Source organism: Pipistrellus kuhlii, unplaced genomic scaffold (genome assembly GCF_014108245.1).
Source record: "Pipistrellus kuhlii isolate mPipKuh1 unplaced genomic scaffold, mPipKuh1.p scaffold_m20_p_12, whole genome shotgun sequence".
NCBI lineage: Eukaryota > Metazoa > Chordata > Mammalia > Chiroptera > Vespertilionidae > Pipistrellus > Pipistrellus kuhlii.
This window is the reverse complement of record NW_023425427.1, coordinates 17755153-17775656: the sequence shown is the minus strand read 5'-3', so window position 1 is coordinate 17775656 and position 20504 is coordinate 17755153. Positions and strand designations below refer to the sequence as shown.

The window sequence follows — 20504 nt, the reverse complement described above, 5'->3', positions numbered from 1 at the left end:
CAAAACATTTAATGTTTGCCACACTTCACAAGAATAATTGGCAGACCAAATTAATGACTGACAGGAGAGTGTTCCTGATGGGTATCATGTAACCACTAGACTCACAGCAATTTGTAGGATCAATATCTTGGATCCAAATATATCTCAAGATGTTATACTTATAGTTTCATCTATGGCATACTGTTGGTCCTCTGTGATCTATTTGATGCCATATTCTTAGTCAAAGACCCATCTTTTAATCATAGCACTTACCCTATGGGAAGAAGTGATTAGTTAAGATTATATTCCAATTTCTTTCTGGGAACACTGCAGGGAAAAAGACAGACTGCTGATACAAATTACCTCTTGGTTTAAGTATGCAGGCTTCTGCAGATAAAATGTGACAAATAGTCCCACAAAGCTGTTTTTTTTTTTTTGTTTTTTTTTTAAAATATATTTTGTTGATTTTTTAGAGAGGAAGAAAGGGGGATAGAGTTAGAAATACCAATGAGGCCGAAACCGGTTTGGCTCAGTGGTAGAGCGTCAGTCTGCGGACTGAAGGGTCCCAGGTTCGATTCCGGTCAAGGGCATGTACATCAGTTGCGGGCACATCCCCGGCAGGGGGTGTGCAGGAGGCAGCTGGTCGATGTTTCTCTCTCATCTATCTCTCTCCCTTCCTCTCTGTAAGAAATCAATAAAATATATATATTAAAAAAAAATACCAATGAGAGTCACTGATCAGCTGCCTCCTGCACACCCCTCACTGGGGATGTGCCCGCAACCAAGGCACATGCCCTTGATCAAAATCAAACCTGGGACCCTTCTGTCCACAGGCCGATGCTCTATCCACTGAGCCAAACTGGTCTCGGCTCCTCACTGCTTCTTAGTTTACAAAGCAGTCAATCATTGTATCAGAAAGCTACACTGCTATAAGCTCAAGTACCAGCACTAGAAACAGGTCTTATCTTGATTTCCCCTGAAGTATCTAGAGCCCAGCTGGCGTAGCTCAGCGGTTGAGCATTAGCTATGAACTAGATAACGATTCAATTCTGGTCAGGATACATGCCCGGTTGAAGGCTCAATCTCCAGTATGGGGCATGTAGGAGGCAGCTAATCAATGATTCACTTTCATCATTGATGTTTCTTTCCCTTCCTCTCTGAAATCAATAAAAATATATTTAAAAATAAGAATCTAACAATAAAGATTTATATAAAAAAAAATCTATAGAGTTCCAACTATATTCCATATAGACACACTGTGTGACAAGTGAAAACAAAGCAATTGTTTCAACAAATTTCTACTATCTCTACATATTTCGTGGGAAAATATCACTTGCCTTCTGTTATGCTCCCATAGGTTAATGCAGAGGTACTTATAATCTTTCCCTGTCGTTAGCCCTAAAGATAAGCTGTCAACCTAGGGGTAAGACAGAATGTTGTTATGTTGGCGAAGATTTTCTGTTTAGACCAGATGAGAGCCTGGTATAAGTAGTAGGACAATCAACACAAATTTGACTGTGAATAATTTTCTCTGCACCATAATCTTTTTTGGGTAAGGCATTATGGTACTGACCCTAGAGGCACTAAATGATTTATGATGGTAACTGCTGAAGAAGAGTACACTCTACCTGGATAAAACTATTCAAGCAATCTGAAAAACAGAGCAGGGGAGGATGTTTAATTTAAGAAAAAACACACCCAATACTATTATTTTGTCTTAGAAAAAGCTATTTTTTTTTTTTTTTTATAATACAAGTTACATAAAATAAAGGTGGACACAATTTTAAGTGATCCTTAACCAGAGCATGAATGTTTGGGATTTTTTGATGCACCAAAAGAATATCCACCTTGAGACAGAGATTCTATTTGCAATCTTAAGGTTTTTGGAGGGAACCCCAATCCAGTCTTTGGTGAGGAAAGGGGCCTCTGCAGACCTAGCCTTACCATCCACCTCAAATGTAGGTAAAGGATGCCACACTGCCCACATCTGAAACTCCATCAGGCTATCCTCCATCTACCATGGTCCTGTCCAGTGGTGCTGAGGACACTGGGGCTGGGCGGCAGTATCACTGATGTTAATCGGGAGGGGAAGAGAGCAGTCTTATGGATTTTACATTGGAGGAAGAATGCCTCGGCCGTGAGGGGCAGCCCGAGGCCCTCCCCAAGAAAAGAAACAGGCACGGGGCCAGGACTCAGGCTCCATTTTGATCCAACGTTTATTATCCTTTTACAACATGTCATTTTTGGTTTAGAAACTGCTTGTGATTAGTTTTCCAACATTAACTCAAAAGCATGTAAAATAAAATCAACCTACTCTCTATATAAACACCCAGCAACTGTGGCCCTTCAGCCTCCTGCCCAGGGTGGGTAGGGGGAAGGAGGGAGGGCTCAAGAAGCACTGAGTGAAGTGCAGTTGCTTTACTGTGGGGAGTAGTGCCTTGGTTCACACCCACACAGGATCCCTGCACTGCCCCAAATTACAAGAGAAATGATGCAGGCCCAAGGCCCAATTCTCTGTTGGTAATTCACTCTGCCTCCCAAATGAAAATCGCTTTTATTTTATCGCTTTTGTTTTGTGGTTTTTTTTTTTCAACAGAAACCCCTGTCCAGAGTCTGACTGTAGCTAAACTGTTCAGACTGAGGAATGGAACAGGCCGCAGGCGCACCCCTGGTCCCTCCTGGGCAAGCGCCCCCACCCTCAGGGAACAAGGTCCAGCCAGGCCAGCTCGAAGCACAGTGGCCACCGTCACTTAGCCGTAGAGGTCATCATCATTGTCTTCTGTGTATACACTGCCACCTGTGCCGCCTCCACTGCCCTGACTGGGGCCAGCTCCACCCTGGTTTCCTGAAGGGAATCTGTGCACAAAAGCAAAACAAAACAAAACAAAATTTTTTTTTAAAGATAGGGGTTAGGACAGTGCCTATATAGGATTTTCACAACTACCCCTCTAGCCTCCTTAAGACTCCCACAAAATTGGTTGTGTAGTTCCACAAGGCAATTTAAGCATTGCCCACTGTCACCTACCTGAAACTGCCAAAGCCCCGACTCTGCTGAAGGGTCTGAGCAAACATCTCGTATTTTCGAATATCATTGTCACTGACAGAACGGCGGGCAAAGCGCATGGCCTCCTCAAAGTGATCTCGGCGTATCTCAGGCACCGGATCATCTTCTTCTACCTCCTGTAGGGTTGGCAAACACAGACCGCCAGGGATAGTTGACTCAGCCTGGATCCCTTCCCTGGGCTTCTTGCCCCTCATTACCACAGTAACCTATCAGTCTTCCTGCCTCTCCAATTCAACCTAAGCAAGTCACCAAGACAATCTTAATACAACTAAATCACTGCTCTGCTTAAAAACCTGTCAGTGCATTCTGAAAAGGGGAAAGCTAGAGGGACAGAAATGGCTGCCAGGGACTTAGGGTAGTAAAAAAAAGAAACTGGTTGCCCTGGCTGGTGTGGGTCAGTGGTGAGAGCATTGACCTGCGGACCAAAAGGTCACAGATTTGCTATTCAGTAAAAGACAGGTACCTGGTTTGCAGGCTCAATCCCAATACATGCGTGTGTGTCTCTTCCCTCTCCCTCCCTCCCTAAAAATGAATGGAAAAAATATCCTCAAGTGAGGATTAACCACACCCCAAAAAGAAATTATTAAAAAGAGTAACTGACTAAAATGGTCCAAGGGAAGTTTTTGGGATGACAGAAATTTCTATCTCTACTGTAGTAATAGCTACAGCACTTATACAAATTTGTCAAAAAAGTATGTAAACAGCCGGGACCAGTTTGGCTCGGCTTGGGGACTGAAGGGCCCCGGGTTCGATTCCGGTCAAGGGCATGTACCTTGGTTGCAGGCATATCCCCAGTAGGGGGTGTGCAAGAGGCAGCTGATCGATGACTCTCTCTCATTGATGTTTCTAACTCTCTATCTCTCTCCCTTCCTCTCTGTACAAAAATCAATAAAACATATTAAAAAAAAAAGTATGTAAACAGATTTTTACCATGAGGATTATGCCTCAGTAAGTCCAAGTTTTAGAAAGAAAATATAGCTAGTTTGGATCAGTGGTTAAAGTGTCAGCCAGCAGAATGAAGGGTTCCAGTCAAGGGCTCACACCTCAGTTGCAGACTAGATCCAAGGCCCCAGTAAGAGCGGGTGCAGGAGGCAACCAATTGATGTCTCTCTCTCACATCAATGTTTCTCTTTCTCTGTCTCTCCCCCTCCTTTCCACTCTCTCTCTAAAAATCAATGGAAAAAATATTCTTGGGTGAGGATTAACGGATAAGACAAATATCAAGGCCTCTCAGTGTTTACCACATCTGAATTACACCTTACCTAGTGGCCTCACTTTCAGTAACATATACCCTCTTAAAATTACCCAGGTTTTCCCAAGTTTTGTAATCTTACTCAGCAGCAATTATTTGGGCTTATTTCTTTTTTTTTTTTTTTTACAGTGTAAAATTTTTATATTTAGAATTAGGCAGCTGACTCAGTTTAGATGATTCCAATTTTGTTGGCAACATCCAAAGCATCATAGTCAGGAGCCAGTCGAACATATGCCTTCTTCTCGCCATCAGGCCTGATCAGGGTGTTGACCTTGGCCACATCAATGTCATAGAGCTTCTTCACAGCCTGTTTGATCTGGTGCTTGTTGGTCTTGACATCCACAATGAACACAAGTGTATTATTGTCTTCTATCTTCTTCATGGCTGACTCAGTAGTCAGGGGGAACTTGACGATGGCATAGTGGTCAAGCTTGTTTCTCCTGGGTGCGCTCTTCCGAGGATATTTAGGTTGCCTCCGGAGCCTTAGTGTCTTTGGCCGTCGGAAGGTGGGTGACGTGCGGATCTTCTTTTTTTTGTGGCTGTGGACGCCTTTCAACACTGCTTTCTTTGCCTTCAAAGCCTTTGCTTTGGCTTCGGCTTTGGGAGGGGCAGGGGCTTCCTTCTTCGCTTTCGGCGCCATCTTCGTGAAATCTGGGCTTATTTCTTTATTCAAATGGTACTCTCCCTCAAAAACCCAGCTCAAATCCTATCTTTTCCACTGAGAAGCCACTCCAATTGCTGTGAGTTATAAGACTGCTCCCTGCCCTAGCAGGTTTGGCTCAGTAAATAAAGGTCAGCCTGTGGACTAAAAGGTCCCGGGTTTGATTCTGATAAAGGGCATAAGCTCAGCAGGCTCAATCCCAGTATGGGGCGTGCAGGAGGCAGCCAATCATTGATTCACTCTCATCATTAATGTTTCTATTTCTCCCTCTCCCTTCCTCTCGGATTAGTTTCTCAGTAGTTTTTAAGTTTTTATGGGAGACAAGAGGGATGTCACAGACCCCCTCCAAAAGGTAGAGAAAGTGTCCATCTATCCATCCATTTATAATTCCAGATTGAAGTTAACCCTCAGCTACTCTTTCTTTTCTTTCTTTTTCTTTTTTAGGGCAGTGGTCGCCAACCGGTGGTCCTTTGCGAGGTCTGAAAGGTTGGCGACCTCTGGTTTAAGGAAACCTTTGGAGCAGCGGTCACCAATTGGTGGTCTGCGGGCCACTTGTGGTCTGTGAGTTCCGAGTGGCTGGCAACCGCTGTTCTAGGGCATGGTGAAGATTATCCCCCATGACTGGCACATCTGGGGAAAGAATACAAACTCACCATGGCCGATGGGTTGGTCTGTCTCTCACGGTCTCGCCTTATCTCACTCTCGATGGATTCACGAATGGCCAGCTTACAGGCACGTTGACATATCTCTGTCAGGTCAGCTCCAGAGAAGCCATTAGTCATCTTAGCCAGGAACTCCAAATCCACATCCTAAAAGTAGAATATCTTAGCATTTAGTCTCTCCTCCCATGATACACAAACACAATCTTTGAGCCATTCCAGCACTCCCAATTCCAATCTGTCCCATCTTTCACCGTTTATTCCCAATTCTATATTCTCCCAACACCCTCAAATCTTCCATCTTCCCTTTACAACCCTAATCCTAGAAATCCCAACGAAATCTTGTCTGGAAACCAAACCGCACCCCACACTAGCCTGAGGACTCATAGATGTCCCCATGGCCCATGATCTTGCACCTGCCTTGGCAACTGGAGACTTGCGCAGGTTGGCCTTCAGGATGGCAACACGGGACTTCTCATCGGGCAGCGGGATATAGATGAGTTGATCAAGGCGGCCAGGTCGCAGGATGGCAGGATCAATGATGTCAGGCCGGTTGGTCGCACCAATGATAAAAACGTTCTTTTTTGTGGACATACCATCCATTTCTGTGAGGATCTGGTTAATAACTCGGTCAGCAGCTCCACCACCATCTCCAATGTTACCACCACGGGCCTTGGCAATTGAATCCAGCTCATCAAAGAACAGTACACAGGGGGCAGCTTGGCGGGCCTATGGGAGGGACAGATGGACTCAAGCATTAGTACACTGGTCTCAGACCTGAGAAGGAAAATAGAGACCTTCATTGTTCCAACTGAGCTGCCAGAATGAGATGTTTTTAACTCTTCCAAAGAAAACAGCCTCTACTTCTATCAAGCAAGAGAATAAAATAGCCCAACTGCTTGTAGCTCACCTTGTCAAAGATTTCTCTGACATTGGCCTCAGACTCCCCAAACCACATGGTGAGCAGCTCAGGACCCTTGATGGAGATGAAGTTAGCCTGGCATTCATTAGCAATGGCTTTGGCCAGTAAGGTTTTCCCACAGCCAGGAGGTCCATAGAACAGTACTCCCTTGGAGGGTGTCATGCCAAACTTGAGGAATTTGTCTGGGTGCTCCACAGGATACTAAAAGGAAAAAGAAAGAGTGTTCAGGGATACCTCCGCAGTTTGAAAGAAACCTAACCAAACAGAAGCCTACCTCTACCATCGCCTAAAGAACCTGTTTTCCTAGCAGGCTCCTTTAGTGCCTCAGACTGGAGAATAGCAGATTCCTTAATTATACTCTCACAATGCCTGCAATGAATATGCCAACACCCCAAAACAAGCCAGTTCAATTACAAAGTATTCAAGCAATGATTCACTCTGAACCAAGATACCCTACCTGGACCAGTTCCTGAAGCTCACGTTTCACATCCTCCAGGCCTCCAATGTCCTCCCAGGTTACCTGTGGCACCTCCACCACAGTCTCCCGCAATGCTGATGGGTTGCTCTGGCTCAAGGCCCACTAAAAAAAGAGAAGCAAAATTGGAAATGAAATTTGTGAGAAGGCATGAAAGTGCACACGTGTGAACCTAAGATGGCAGTGCAGTCCTTACCCGGAAGTCATCCATTGTAACTGCCAGGGAGTTCATGACCTCAGCGTCAATGGTTTCATCCTCTAGGTCAATAAGGTCCATCTTCTTGCGGATTGCTTGCAGAGCGGCCTCTGAGCACAAAGCTGCTAAGTCAGCACCCACGTGCCCATGAGTCTCATTGGCTACCTGCAGAGAGAAATTCTACTTACTATATTTTCTCGAAGACCTGGTTGCTTTAAAGGGTCAAAGACAACAGAATCCTAGTCAGTCCCTTCCCCTGATTCCTATTGCTGGGTCCTCCCAATTACTAGAACCTATACTAGCAGTCCTTTCACAGGATAGATATAAGTATTCAAACCTGAATATGGGGCCTGGAAATAAAGCTGCCCTTAAAATTCTGGTTTGCTCCAATACAACATCAATCAACAAACATGCCAACTCGTTTCCTGGATTCAATCTCAAATCACTTCCTTTTCTCTGCCCCAAAATCAAAATCAGTCTCCTCACACATCTTAAGTTTATATTCCTAGACAGTTCCCTTCAACTGCCTGGAAATAGATATCTTAAAACTCCTGGTCAGCTCTCATCACTACTCCACCTGTTCCAGGTCCACATCATCCGCCAGCTTCATGTTCTTGGTATGGATCTGAAGAATTTCCAAACGTCCTGTAGCATCAGGGATTCCAATATCTACCTCCCTGTCAAAGCGACCTGTGGGACAACGTGTGAATATACACAGGGCTTATTTCTGATCCAAAAGGAAGATGGGATAGGCCTAACGTGACCAACCATCCTAGTTTACACCCAAGACTGTTTGGATGTTAGCAATCAAAACGCCCATGTGTCCCATGTCCTGAGAAACCCTTCAGTTTCAGGCACTCCAGGATGGTTCACCCCAGACAGGGCATGAAGTAAGGGAGAGGGCAGCCAGGCCCTTTCCCTACAAAAAGCTTCAAGAAATGAGCAGAATTAGATGATTTAGATAAATGACAGATGTGGGATTAAAAAGATTAAACAAAGCCTGGCTCAGCGATTGAGCACTGACCTATGAACTAGGAGGTCATAAGTTCAATTCCTAGTCAGGGCACAAGCCTGAGTTTTGAACTTAATAGTGGTGGCCTGCAGAAAGGAGCTGATCAATGATTCTCTCTCATCATTGATGTTTCGCCCTTCCTCTCTGATAGCAATAAAAAATATATTTAAAAAAGAAAGAGGAAAAAAAAAGCCAAGTAGAGTTATGATCTCCCTATGAGCAAGGACAGAGTTTAAAGAAAATTTGGGGTCCTTACCAAATCGCCGTAGGGCTGGGTCAATGCTGTTAGGTCTGTTGGTTGCTGCCATGACGATCACATGTGCTCTCTGCTTAAGGCCATCCATAAGGGTCAACAATTGTGATACAATGCGCCGTTCCACCTCCCCATGGGTCTGTCAGGACAGGATATCTGGTCAGAAGTGAAATCAAGACCTTTCAACCCCTCCACTAATCCCCTGAGTTAAAGCCCTACTTTTTCTCTTTTGGGAGCAATAGCATCCAGCTCATCAATGAAGATAATAGCAGGAGCATTCTTCTCAGCCTCCTCAAAGGCTTTACGAAGGTTGCTCTCAGACTCACCAGCCAACTTGCTCATAATCTCAGGACCTGAAAGGATTCAGAATAAAGTCAATGACAAACTATATCCTTCCTCATTCCCAAATGAAAGCAGATATGTTGTTTGCTAAGATGACTAGAAACAGGTCCTGGGTGAGAAGATGGTAGATAACCTCTGCCTACTTTTTCACAGATTCTATGAGTCACTATTCCAGGATAATCAATCAATAGGCCAGACTGGAGAGAAACCAAGGGAACTAGTACACTTATCTCATAGCTGAGATGAATGTGTGAAGATGACAGAAGATGCTCTAGGACCTCTGGCCACAGCAGGAGAAACAGCACACCAGTTGGACCTCTAACAGCTAAACAGCATTCTTAAGATCCAGTTGACCTTCCCCCAAACCCTCTAAAATAAATAAGCATAGACTTTTTGATTTCCAATCCTAACTTGCTCCCTCTAAATGTTTTCAGCCTGTCTATAATCTTTCTCAAAGAGGGATAGATTGGGGCAGAAGAGGAAAATATCTTCCCTTGTTGCTTATTTGTCTATAATGTACCCCAGCAGGAAAAAAAAAGGCTAAAGTGTACATATGAGCATGTGTGCAAATGAATGTGCCATGATTTATCCAGCTCAGGAGACTGGGTCGTGCCAAGCTCAGAATTCTGTCTAGCCAAATTCAGTGAACCAGGTTTCCTACCATTGATCAAAAAGAAGAAGGCCCCCGTCTCATTTGCCACAGCTCGAGCAATCAGAGTCTTCCCGGTCCCAGGAGGTCCATAGAGCAGGATTCCCCGAGGAGGCTGAGGACCAGTACAGAGAATATAATTAGGTTCTGACGCCCACTTTCTCCCAACCCCATCCAGCCTAACATGGCTTAAGTAGGGTTTTACTGAGGGTGAGAATCACAGCTCAACCTTGACACCAGTAAAATTGAGTCCTTAGCCATAGCTGCTGGAAAGACAGCTTCTTTCAGGTCACACTCACTCCCCTTATCGCAGGGAAAATACTGATAGAAGGCTGACATCTATGATTATAACTTGCACTAGAGACCTGGTGCACAAAATTTGTGCAAGGGATGGGGGTTCCCCAGCCCAGCCTGCACACTCTCCAAACTGGGACCCCTTGGGGGCAGTCAAGACATCCCTCTCACAATCCGGGACTAACCACCTCTGCCTGTTGGCCTGATCACCCCCCGGCCCCTGCTTGCTCCCCTGCCTGCCTGATCACCCATAACCACCTCTACCTCAGCCCCCACCACCATGGCTTTGTCCGGAAGGAAGTCAGACTTCCAGAAGATGCCTGGTCAATCCAGTAGAATTAGCATATTACCCTTTTATTAGCATAAATAGGAAATAAAGGGCGGAGAAAACCAAGAAACTACTGCAATTGAGTCTAAAGATCCTGGCATTAGACAAAAGCAAGAGACCATTAGGCCAAGAACTTGACTTTAGATAGACCAAGATTTTTTAAATTACTGGTAGCTTATTCAAAAGTGTTGCCAGAGCCAGGCCAGCGTGGCTCAGTGGCTGAGTGTGGACCTATGAACTAGGAGGTCACAGTTTGATTCCTTGTTAAGCATATGCCTGCGTTATGGCTCGATCCCCAGTGTGGGGTGTGTAGGAGGCAGCCAATCAACAATTCTCTCATTAATATTTCTATCTCTTTCTCTCTTCCTCTCTGAAATCAATAAAAATACATTTTCAAGAAAAAGTGTTGCCAGAGACTCAATCACTTCAGTAATCACAATGCTTCAGGATTTATTATGTTAGAAGCTTTTCCTTACCACCAATCCCAAGTCTTCCTCTTTGAAGCTGTCCTTTCTGTGGCCTCATCCACAAGCAATACATGGTAAGTGCCCACACAGAAGATAAAGTTATTTATACGATGCATACTAAGGGAAGGGGTAATAATTTCATCTTCAGTATGTCCTATGACATGGTAATGGTTCGAAAGTTCCATTCCAGACCAGCAGTTCTCAAATGTTTTAGACTCAGGACCCTTAACACTGCAAATTTCCTTAACTTCTGCTTCTACGGGGTAGCACTCTACTAGACCAGTTAGCAAACTATGGTGAGATTTGTTTCTATAGAGTTCATAAGAATAGCTTTTACATCTTTATATATATTAATCACCACCCTAGACTGAGTCCCAGATGCTCACCTTCACACCAATTGCCTTAAATAGGGCAGGATGTCTTAAAGGCAGCTCCACCATCTCTTTTATCTGAGCCAGCTGTTTCCTGCAGCCACCAATGTCATCATAGCCTACTTCATTCAAGGACTCTTCCTCATCCTGAATATGGAGGAGACAAAGGAGAAGGCAGGGATATTATTATCAGCAAAAGCAGAGTTTTTTCAAATCCTTCCACAATCTGGTGTGGGAAAACCTGCTATAATTGAAGACTCTCCTCTAATGGGACTATGCCTCAAAGAACAACTCAAATTCCCCAGGCAAAGATTTCTAGCACAGCTTTTCCCTCTCACACTGTCCTCGGTCTACTGGGAAGGGCTCCCCTAAGACATGGAAGCTAGAAATTCTGGTAAATGGAAACTGCAGCTCAATCACCAGCATTACTTGTTCAAAATATAGTCTGACTACCTAGATCCTTTTGGTTCAAACTAGATTTTTTAAATTACTGGTATCAGATACTTCTAAGAAACACCTAAGCCCTGAAGTGAGTAACTGGGAGGTTTCTCACCTCTGCAAGAAGCTTAGTTCCAAAGAGCACCCTGCTTGATAACCATCACATGACTGTCCCTCTGAGTATCATGAAGTCCAGTATTGGGATCAGAAAGAGGACTCACCTCTCGTTTGATTGGCTCCCCTTCACAGTGGATCACTGTGTCTGGAGCAACAATGCAGTAAGGGCTAGGATCTGTCTCCACTACTTTGAACTCCACAGCACGCATTCCACCCCGGACAAGGAAAATGTCTCCTGTGAGAACAATCAGCATGAAGGCAGTTAGAGGTGTCAGCTATAAGACTAAGGAAGAATTATTCATCAAAACCTGGAGTCTAGAATGCCAAATTCACTGGATATTGTCTCTCCATTCTCCCAATCCCCATGATTCTGTTAAACATCAGGCAAGAGGAGAAAAGCTAACCTGTGAAGTGTCCTTCTGACTCTCAAGAGGGACAGTGAACAATTTGATATGCCAGAAGCCCATAAGGTTTTGACTTCTGGGGTTTAGGCAACCCAAGCTTTTATAACACCCACCAATGGTAGAGCTGTGCTAAACATTAAATACTCTGGACTGTGACACAGCCAAAATGGCCCAGAGATTTAAGAAAAGACAGTTTACTCTCCTGGAGCAGGGAGTGTGAATGGAGTAACAGGGGAGTGGAAAGGAAGGCAGGGGGAAGGAGAAAGTACACATGAATACACACACTAGTAGCTCTGCGCACGAATCCGTGCACCAGTAACTCTCTGCGGGGCCTGGCCACTCCATGCCCACTACCCAGAGGCTCTCCTTGGCCCAGAGGCCCATCTGCACCCAGGCAGCGACGAAGCAAGCATTCCGCCAGGCTGCTCACACTGCCCACTCTCAACAGCTGTGCCCCTAGGGCTGGGAGACTCCAGTGGGGCTGAGAGGCCTGGGCACCACCATCGTGATGGAGTAATGGTTAATTTGCATATTACCCTTTTATTAGATAGGAGGATACGAGACTGAGACAGATGTTCTAAGGTTGACTAGTATCCCCACAAACAGCCATCCTTAAGCTCAGTCTCTAAAATTGTCTCTCACCTTTCCGGATAGGTCGATAAGCTTCCAGGAAGTATGGCTTAAGGTATACCTCAAAGAGATTGCCAGTGATACCTTCCACCGTGTCATCGATGGGTAGCACGTGGATGCGTTTGCCATACTTCACATCAGGGCATGGCTGGATGCTGAGGATGACAAGCAGACTCCACATTACCAACCACACTGCAGCCCCAAGCACTGGGTGTCCGAAAGGGCCTGGCACAGAGAGCTGATGGCAAGTGAAAGAGAAAAGGCAGGGATGGCTTTAGGTGAAGAGAGGCAGGATAGAGTGGGAATGAGGACAAAGGATCAGCCAAGCAGAACTAAGAAAGTTCACACTCAGGAAAGGGTAGAAGCCATTAGTGGGGCTGCCCGCTCCCAATCAGTGAACTAGAAGGAAGACCCACACATCTGGAACCCCTACAAAGAAGACGGGAGAGATAGCCTTCAGTGAGAGAGATCCAAGGATGACCCATTCTGGGTATTGGTGACCCAATATTGAAAAGGGAGGTCTTAGCCTGTTAAGTGTCAGGGTCAGAGAAACAGAAATGAAAAAATAATCTCAAGATAGGTCAGAGCACCTTGAGAAAAGTGACTAAGCCCCTCCAGGAAATCTACACGAAACCTAGAAATCTTAAAAAAGAATCAGAAGTCCGATATTCATGGCCAGTTAACAGGTGGTTGGGTAGCAGTAGCTAAATATGACTCCACCATGAGAAAAGCTTTTTACCTAAAGTTAAGTCCAAAATCACTGATGGCAGCTATCCTGGGTTTAGCTCAAACTATGCTTCTCTCCTAGATTAATTTGGATCCTTAAAAAGACCTGCTAGGAGTTCAACTTCCACACCCATTCTCCCACCTTATCTAAGCCCTAACACAAATCATTAATCTAACACAGTAATGAGATTATTTGGCAGGTACACTCTCTCAAATGGCATCCTAAACCAGGGTCTAAGATGTGATAAGTTATACCTCTTATAGAAAATAATAAAGGAAAAAAGGCATTAAGAAAGTCATAGAAATGCCAATTTGTCCCAACAGTCAAGCAGAAGCAGATTTTAAAGTCCCCGGAAGGCAAAACCAAAGCCTAAAACCAGCTCTGATACATAAATCTCTCCATGGTTAGGCGGCTTCTGATGCCAGCAGCTGCCAGGGCCTTCATAGGGGTCCTGCCCATAAGACAGGCTATCTCTGGCCTCCCATCCCTGAGGGGTCAAGAACCCCCCACACACACCTGATAACATCCCCTAGGCGTACGCGAAGGTTATTCCGAACAACTCTATTCATTCGAATCTTCTCATCAGAACATGTGTCATCAGAAAGCACAATGCACACAGCTTCCCGCCTCTTCTTTCCTTTCAGCAACACTGTATCACCTCGGAACAACTGCAGCTCATCCATCTTGGGCTGAGGAAACAAGGTTAAGGCCTTTGGGTCACTGGGCCAGGGGGTAAGCAGCAGCCCTGGAGGTTGGGATTCCCAGTAAACCCCACTCTATTTGTGGTCACTGCAAGAAAAATGAGAAAAGAATCCTGGGAAAAACCCTCAGGTTAAGTGAAATAAGGAAAGACCGGACAGTGGACCTAACCTACCTGGGACAAGGACACCACACTGTTGTCCTCATTGATGGCTTCATCGACAATTAACCGATTGGGACGATTCTTTTGTTTAAGAATGGCTGTTGATAAGTCATCACTTTTTGAACTAGAAAGAGAAGATGAAGTCAGTCTCAATACATACTCCAGCCCTGGGGACCCCACCAATTTCTAAACCTTACACTTGAAAAGAAACAGTGAATAGATGAAGTGGAAGTTCAGCCAAGGTCGAGTAATACCTAGCACATATTTGAATTCCCAGTCCAGTAGCTCCTGGATGCTAGTATGCTAGCTATAAAGCCCAAGGGTAAAAAAACTATGGCCCAGGAGGGTGGAGGGTAAGAGATCAACCAAAGGACTTGTATGCATAACCAGTGGACACAAACACTAGGGCGGTGAGGGCATGTGCTGGGGGGTGGAGGTGGCCGGGGAGAGGCCAATGGGGAGAAAAAGGAGACAACACTTTAAACAATAAAGAATTAAAAACAAACAAACAAAAAAACAACTATGACCTAAAAAGGTGAAATACAAGTGGAGATTAAATACAATTACAGAAATGAAAACAGACTTAGGACAGAATAATGGTTAAGAGGAAGGCGCTGGAGTCAGACCTGCTGGGCCTGAATTCCAACCCTGCCATCACTTAACTTTGATCTTGGCCAAGTTATTTAACCTCTTTGGAAGTTGATTTCCTAATCTGTGAAATGGGGATATAGTAGTATCTACCTCAGGATTATTGTTCTAAGTGAGATAATGAATGCAAAATGTTCAACACAATGCTTCACGTAATATTAATGGTCACTACGATTAATTAGCACTATAAAACAAAGCACAGCCTTTCCTTTGCTAACTTTTTTTTTTTTTTTTTGTAAGAGAACATTTATAAAATCACAGAGCTAGAAAAAGTAATTTCTATAAGAAACGGGTTTAGGAAATAAATTATAAAAGAAGGGCCCTTGAAGACTTGGGAGCGAGGAAGCTAATGGTATCGCTTCTGAAGGCAAAGGGAGAGGGGAGAAGGGAAAGGGAAAGGCAAAGGGAAAAGAATGAAGTGAGCTAGACAACTTCCTTAGGATTCAGTGAGGTCCCAAGTACCACCAAGCAAGGCTAGGGATAAGGAATCAAAATTAGCACTACCCGCCTTTACTGGCTAAATCTGCTGAGTGCCAGAGCTTTCTATATACCACAGAAATGTCAAACTTAAATACCATCATAAAAAAAAAAAAAACACACATAAAACAAATAGGAACAGATCTAGAACCTTCAGAAAGAGGGTTAAGCTCAAACGGTAATCTCTGCAAGACACACAACTCCATGGAGTTGGTTTAAAAGTCAAAACCACCAGCTAGAGTGACTCGGTGGGTTGAATGTCATCCTGTGCACCAAAAGATTGCCTGTTCCAACTCCCAGCTAGGGCACATTCCTGGGTTGCTGGTTTTATCCCTGGTTGGGGCACCTATGGGAGGCAACTGATTGATGCTTCTCTCACACTGATGTTTCTCCCTCCTTCTCACCAAGTCCTCAGGTGAAGATTTAAAAAAAAAAAAAAAAAAAAAAAAAGTCGAAACTGGTTTGGCTCAGTGGATAGAGCGTCGGCCTGAGAGCTGAAAGGTCCCAGGTTCAATTCCGGTCAAGGGCATGTATCATGGTTGCGGGCACATCTCCAGTAGGGGGTGTGCAAGAGGCAGCTGATCGATGACTCTCCCTCATCAATGTTTATAACTCTCTATCCCTCTCCTTCCTCTCTGTAAAAAATCAATAAAATATATTTAAAAAAATAAATAAATAAAATTTAAAAAAAAGTCAAAACCAAGAAATGCTGAGACTTGGAGCAAATCCAAATCCCTTTCACCCAAATCAAGGTTGCTTGAGTCTAAACCACTTTAAATTGTCCAGTTTCATGCTGGTTGGTGTTGCTCAGTGGTTAGAGTGTGGTGGACCTGTGCACCCAAAGAGGGCACATACTGGGTTGCAGGTTCAACTCCTTCCCCAGTTTGGACACATGTAGGAAGCAAATAAGCAATGTGATTTGTTTTACTTTTAGATGTTTCAGTTTCTCTCTCCACTTCCCCCCCTTAAAAAAAAAAAAAAAAAATCAATGGAAAAATACCCTTGGATGAGGATAAACAAAAAACAATAAACTGTCCAGTTTCAATTATTTCGTGGACACCAATTTTTTACCTAGCTTATCTCCAACCTTTACTAGCTCAATCTGGTGGGCTCTCCCCCTTTGAAAAACTACCTCTTCTTAGTAAGGCTCAAGAAAACATGTGCCTCACTAATAGGGAAACTAGATAATGGAGGAAGTGAAGAAATACATAAAAAAGAATTATCTTCCAAGAGTTATTCAACAAATTAATGAGCATATGTATTATATGCCAGGCACTGTTCTGGAATCCAGGGACTTATCAGTCAACAAAACAAAACAAAATAGTATTCTTATTAGAAATGTTTTCACAACTTGCAAGAAAAGAGATGCCTATGCTCCAGAATTCCTGCTGTGGAGTTATGGGGTTTTTATATATTTTGGTCCTGATATACCCAAAAGAAATACGAATCCCGTTCTCTAATAAAATTGAAAATTTTCTGATCCCCTTACACAGGTTGCATCCTTAATCATCACCTTTAAACTAGTTTCCAAGAGTGGAGTTTCCTAGGCTTAAACTTGCCTCCCCAAACCCAAAAGAGTGGCATTTTGGGCATAAGTTGCAGAGTAGACAAGTTTTCCCAATGCTAATCAATATCCTGGAGGGCAACCATGGTCAATGTGACATCTGAGGGTAATTTAAACCCATCAATTCTCCCTGTCCCGCAGACTTCAAAATATCCTCCAGCCGAAACAGGTTTGGCTCAGTGGTAGAGTGTCGGTCTGCGGGCTGAAAAGTTCCAGGTTCGATTCCGGTCAAGGGCATGTACATTGGTTGGGGGCACATCCCCCATGGGGAATGTGCAGGAGGCAGCTGGTCGATGTTTCTCTCTCATAGACATTTCTAGCTCTCTATCCCTCTCTCCTCCTCTCTGTAAAAAATCAATAAAACATATTAAAAAACAAACAAACAAAAAACAAAAAAATCAATAAAATATATTTAATTTAAAAAAAAATGTCCTCCAATGGCTGCCCATCTTCCTGCTTAACCTATAGAACTGGTACTGGGAGAAAAAAAAAAATAGTTGCCTCTAATCATCAGTTTGTGTTTTAACCCCAAGGCTACATTCTAAAAGTACCTCCAATCTGCCTACCATTCTGGACCCAGACACTGGAGATGAGGTATATTCTTCCCTTAGCAGAGATGGGGAACATCCAGCCTGAGGGCTGTAAGGCCCAAGAAATCTTTTGGTCTGGAACGCCCAAGGCATTTGACCAAATATAGCAGGCTAATCTTTCAGTTGGTAATTTTGTATTACCCAGAAATATTATAAACATCCAAATAGCTGTTGACAGAAAAAGGTTCCCCACCTGAGTTAAGATAAAGACTTTAATCCCACATCTATCTACCGATAAAAGGTAGGAAGGTCAAAAAGCGAGAATTCAGCCTGAACATCACCCAACAGCAGTCTGGAGGCTCTTTGGAGACACCTCCTATTGTCTTCTGCATGAGTGAGGTCCTTTCCAGAATCCCAAAGGACCACGAGGGACTTGGAGGGAGAGTTCAGGGAAGAGTCAACAAGATGATGACCTAGAGATTAGAAACCATCTATGCTGTCAGGTTCCAATAATTTTGAACTTTTAGTTTTAGTTTTGAAAACGAAAGACATCTATTTAAAAGGTCCGCTCATTAATACTTAAAATTTACGTTACCAAGTATTAATGAGTGGACCTTTTAAATAGATGACTGAGTAATACTTTACCTAGATTCAGAAACTTGAAAATAAAGGAACACACCAAAAACAAAAAATCTCTTTTGAGTCAGGAAGGTGATTTGCATAGAGGAGTTGCCATAGGATGGCTGTGTCTCCTCCCTTCCCCCCAGAAGGTAAAGCTCTGGATTCTAAATTCAGTGGACAGAGGGGCCAGGTTTTATCTGATGCTTTCCTCAGGGTGGAGGGCCCAGGATTGCTCAACATAGCAATTTTTTTTTGGGGGGGAGTGGAGGGGGAAGAGAGCAGAAACCGTGTGTTTTGGGAGAGTTAGAGCAACTCTAACCTACACACCACGAAGGCCGAAATCCAGGGAGGCCCAGAAAGTACGAACTCCTATTCGGATAGAGCGAGGACCTAAAATAGTAAATTAAGAAAAAGTCCCTTTCTCCCCACGCCTATTACATGACACCAAGGAAGACGGACTAAAGCTTTCTCATGTGGACGAGGCCGGGGCGGAAAGCAGGGCCCACTCTCCCGCATGCTCAGGCGGCCGCACAGGATGCTCCCGGCGCGGGCGGCCTCGCTCCAGCAGCGCCGGCCGAGAGCCTCCCGAGCTCGCCGGGCCGCCCCCGCCACGGCCTCCCTCCGCCTCCGGCTCCGGCTCCGAAGGCCTTCCCCGGCCCAAGGCCCACGCCCACAGGGCCCAGTGAGGGCGCTGGGGCCTGCTCTCTCCCGGAACCACAGGCCTTCGGCGGCTGGTAGGCCGAGTCGGAGGGGGAGGCGCGGGGGCTCCAGGCCGCAGGGCTCGGCGCCGGCAGTGCGGGCCGGCAGCCCTCACTAGGCCCGCATGGCCGTTCCAAGCGAGACAATCAGGCCGGCCGGGCCTGCATGACACAGCACGATCCGGCCCAGGCCCCGACCCGGGCCCAGCGCAAAGCCCGCCTAGGGGGCGCACGGGTGCGCAGCCTGGCCCCGCCGGCCCTTCCTTCGCTCCCGTCCTCTCGCTCGTCTCCTTCCTTCCATGGCTCCCTCTTTGCCGGTCTCCACACCGATTAGACGCGCCCACGGCCAGGTCCACCCGGGCCTACCCAGCGCCCGGGGGCCCCCCTGTGCGCGCACCCGCGGCGGGCGGGCGGGCGCGCGCACACACTCACTCAGCTCCGGAGGCCATGGCGCGAGCCTCTCCCGGCCGGCGGCGGTGGCAGCCCAAGGGTAACGGCTACGAGGGGCGGCAGTAGACCGTCTGGACCCGGGCTCGGCTCTCCCGGGCGGGGTGGCGAGCAGCGGCGACAAACCCGCAGGCGGCCTCCCAGTCGCTTCCTCCCAGCGGCACCCGTGCGGCGAGCGGGCAGGAGACGTTGGCTCCTGATCCGCGCGAGGCAGCGGCTGCGATGACTCAAACGACGGCTACAGACGCTGCGCTGAGACTGAGCCGAGAAGAGCCGAATCATCGGAAGAAGAGGTACTCTCGCTTCAGCCAATCAGCGCCTGCCCCAGGGACTACCGCCCGCCTCTCGGCGCCTCTCCCCAGCAACCCACGGGCCAGAGCCAATCAGAAAATTCGCTTTGGCCTGGCTCCCGCCTCAAGTATGCATCGCCACGTCAATTGGCCGCAGCACTACGCTTCCTCGACGGATTGGTAGTCTTAGCCAATCAACGAGAGGAATGGGACCAGATGGACTGGCGGAAGGAGGGTTCAATCTCTTGGAGGCGGTCTCTCCCACTTGGCTCCAGCTCATTGGCTCCTGAGTTTATCCTGCTGGAAAAACCTGGCACAATGGATTGAATCCTTTTATTACTGTAGTATTAACCTACACATCTATCTTCTTCCAAAATGAGGATTCACCCTCATCCTCACCCCTCTCTCTGCTCCTTCAAAATGCTAGCTCAGGTCACTTCTACTCTGGACCCTTTTGAACTAGCACTGCAGCTCTCAATCCACTCTATTTTATCATAGTCATTGCAGTGGGTTAATGCTGGTCCCAAAAGACTTTACAGTTCTTAGGGGCTTGGAGGTACATTCTTCCTCTTACCACTGATGATTTGAGGATGGAGGGCACCCAAGTCCAGAGAGAAGTTGAAAGGCTACCAAAGAACACACCAGATTCAAGAGAGCCCAAAGCAACAAGAAAATTGCATGGGCCCAAAATGCCAGCTAGTCCTGACTATATTCAACAGGCAGCTTTGGTAGCTTGTTAACTTGATTCATCCTTCAGACACATTTGACTGAGGCAGTCAACTCTCAAATTCATAGAATTTGGAATTAAGGAAGGGATGGGAAGTCAATCTGAGAGACTCAGGTTTGCTTGTCTCTCCCCTCCAAGAATCAAATACCTGCCCTTGTCATGGAAAGCCTGCCTAGATCACCTTGCAGACCCACCTCCAATCATTCTGTCAACTCACACAGGATTTGGGGCTTGGGCCTTTGCTTTCAGGCAATAGAAAGAGCTAAAGTCTGCTTTCTGAATAAGGATTCCTCTAGCATTCCTTTAGCCCTTTCTTCTACCCCAGACCTCAAGTCATAAGGTAGATGATGTTGGGAGATGGCTAAACAACCAGCACTCAAGTGAACCAGACAGCTGTGTA

The 20504-nt window shown here is 45.7% G+C and overlaps 2 protein-coding genes and 1 long non-coding RNA gene across 4 annotated transcripts; 1 reads left to right on the top strand and 2 right to left on the bottom strand.

The window, feature by feature from the left end:
- Positions 1 to 754: 754 nt before the first annotated feature.
- LOC118716373 lies at positions 755 to 20376 on the top strand. The gene is made up of 3 exons (XR_004987134.2): positions 755 to 937; positions 4269 to 4276; positions 20367 to 20376. It is a non-coding gene; the product is annotated as an uncharacterized LOC118716373 (long non-coding RNA).
- LOC118716366 (valosin containing protein) lies at positions 2178 to 19359 on the bottom strand. Of its 2 annotated transcripts, XM_036433468.2 has the most exons (17): positions 19073 to 19359; positions 14115 to 14226; positions 13757 to 13929; positions 12526 to 12668; positions 11584 to 11714; positions 10940 to 11071; positions 9477 to 9579; positions 8693 to 8826; positions 8477 to 8612; positions 7786 to 7898; positions 7209 to 7373; positions 6995 to 7117; positions 6526 to 6738; positions 6036 to 6344; positions 5610 to 5765; positions 3005 to 3159; positions 2178 to 2835 (listed from the first exon to the last, which is right to left on the bottom strand). In XM_036433468.2, the coding sequence occupies exons 1-17, from the start codon at positions 19087 to 19089 to the stop codon at positions 2730 to 2732; spliced, it is 2421 nt and encodes an 806-aa protein (XP_036289361.1). In that variant the 5' UTR covers positions 19090 to 19359; the 3' UTR covers positions 2178 to 2729. The 2 variants fall into 2 exon arrangements, with proteins under 2 accessions (XP_036289361.1, XP_036289363.1); XM_036433470.2 differs by lacking the exon at positions 19073 to 19359 and having other exon boundaries at positions 13757 to 14029; positions 14115 to 14232.
- On the bottom strand, positions 4410 to 4962 carry LOC118716370 (60S ribosomal protein L23a-like). Its single transcript, XM_036433482.2, has one exon. It carries the CDS (start codon positions 4933 to 4935, stop codon positions 4465 to 4467), a length of 471 nt encoding a protein of 156 aa, XP_036289375.1. The 5' UTR covers positions 4936 to 4962; the 3' UTR covers positions 4410 to 4464.
- Positions 20377 to 20504: the final 128 nt, after the last annotated feature.

Bases quoted from the DNA above. Each gene is read 5' to 3' on its own strand.
- LOC118716370 (XM_036433482.2), bottom strand. From the start codon at position 4,935: ATGGCGCCGAAAGCGAAGAAGGAAGCCCCTGCCCCTCCCAAAGCCGAA.
- LOC118716366 (XM_036433468.2), bottom strand. The intron at 12,669-13,756 runs GTGTGTGTGGGG...TGTCATCCTCAG, and splicing joins CGCCTAGGGGATGTTATCAG to CATCCAGCCATGCCCTGATG. The intron at 2,836-3,004 runs GTAGGTGACAGT...TTTTGTGCACAG, and splicing joins CGGGGCTTTGGCAGTTTCAG to ATTCCCTTCAGGAAACCAGG.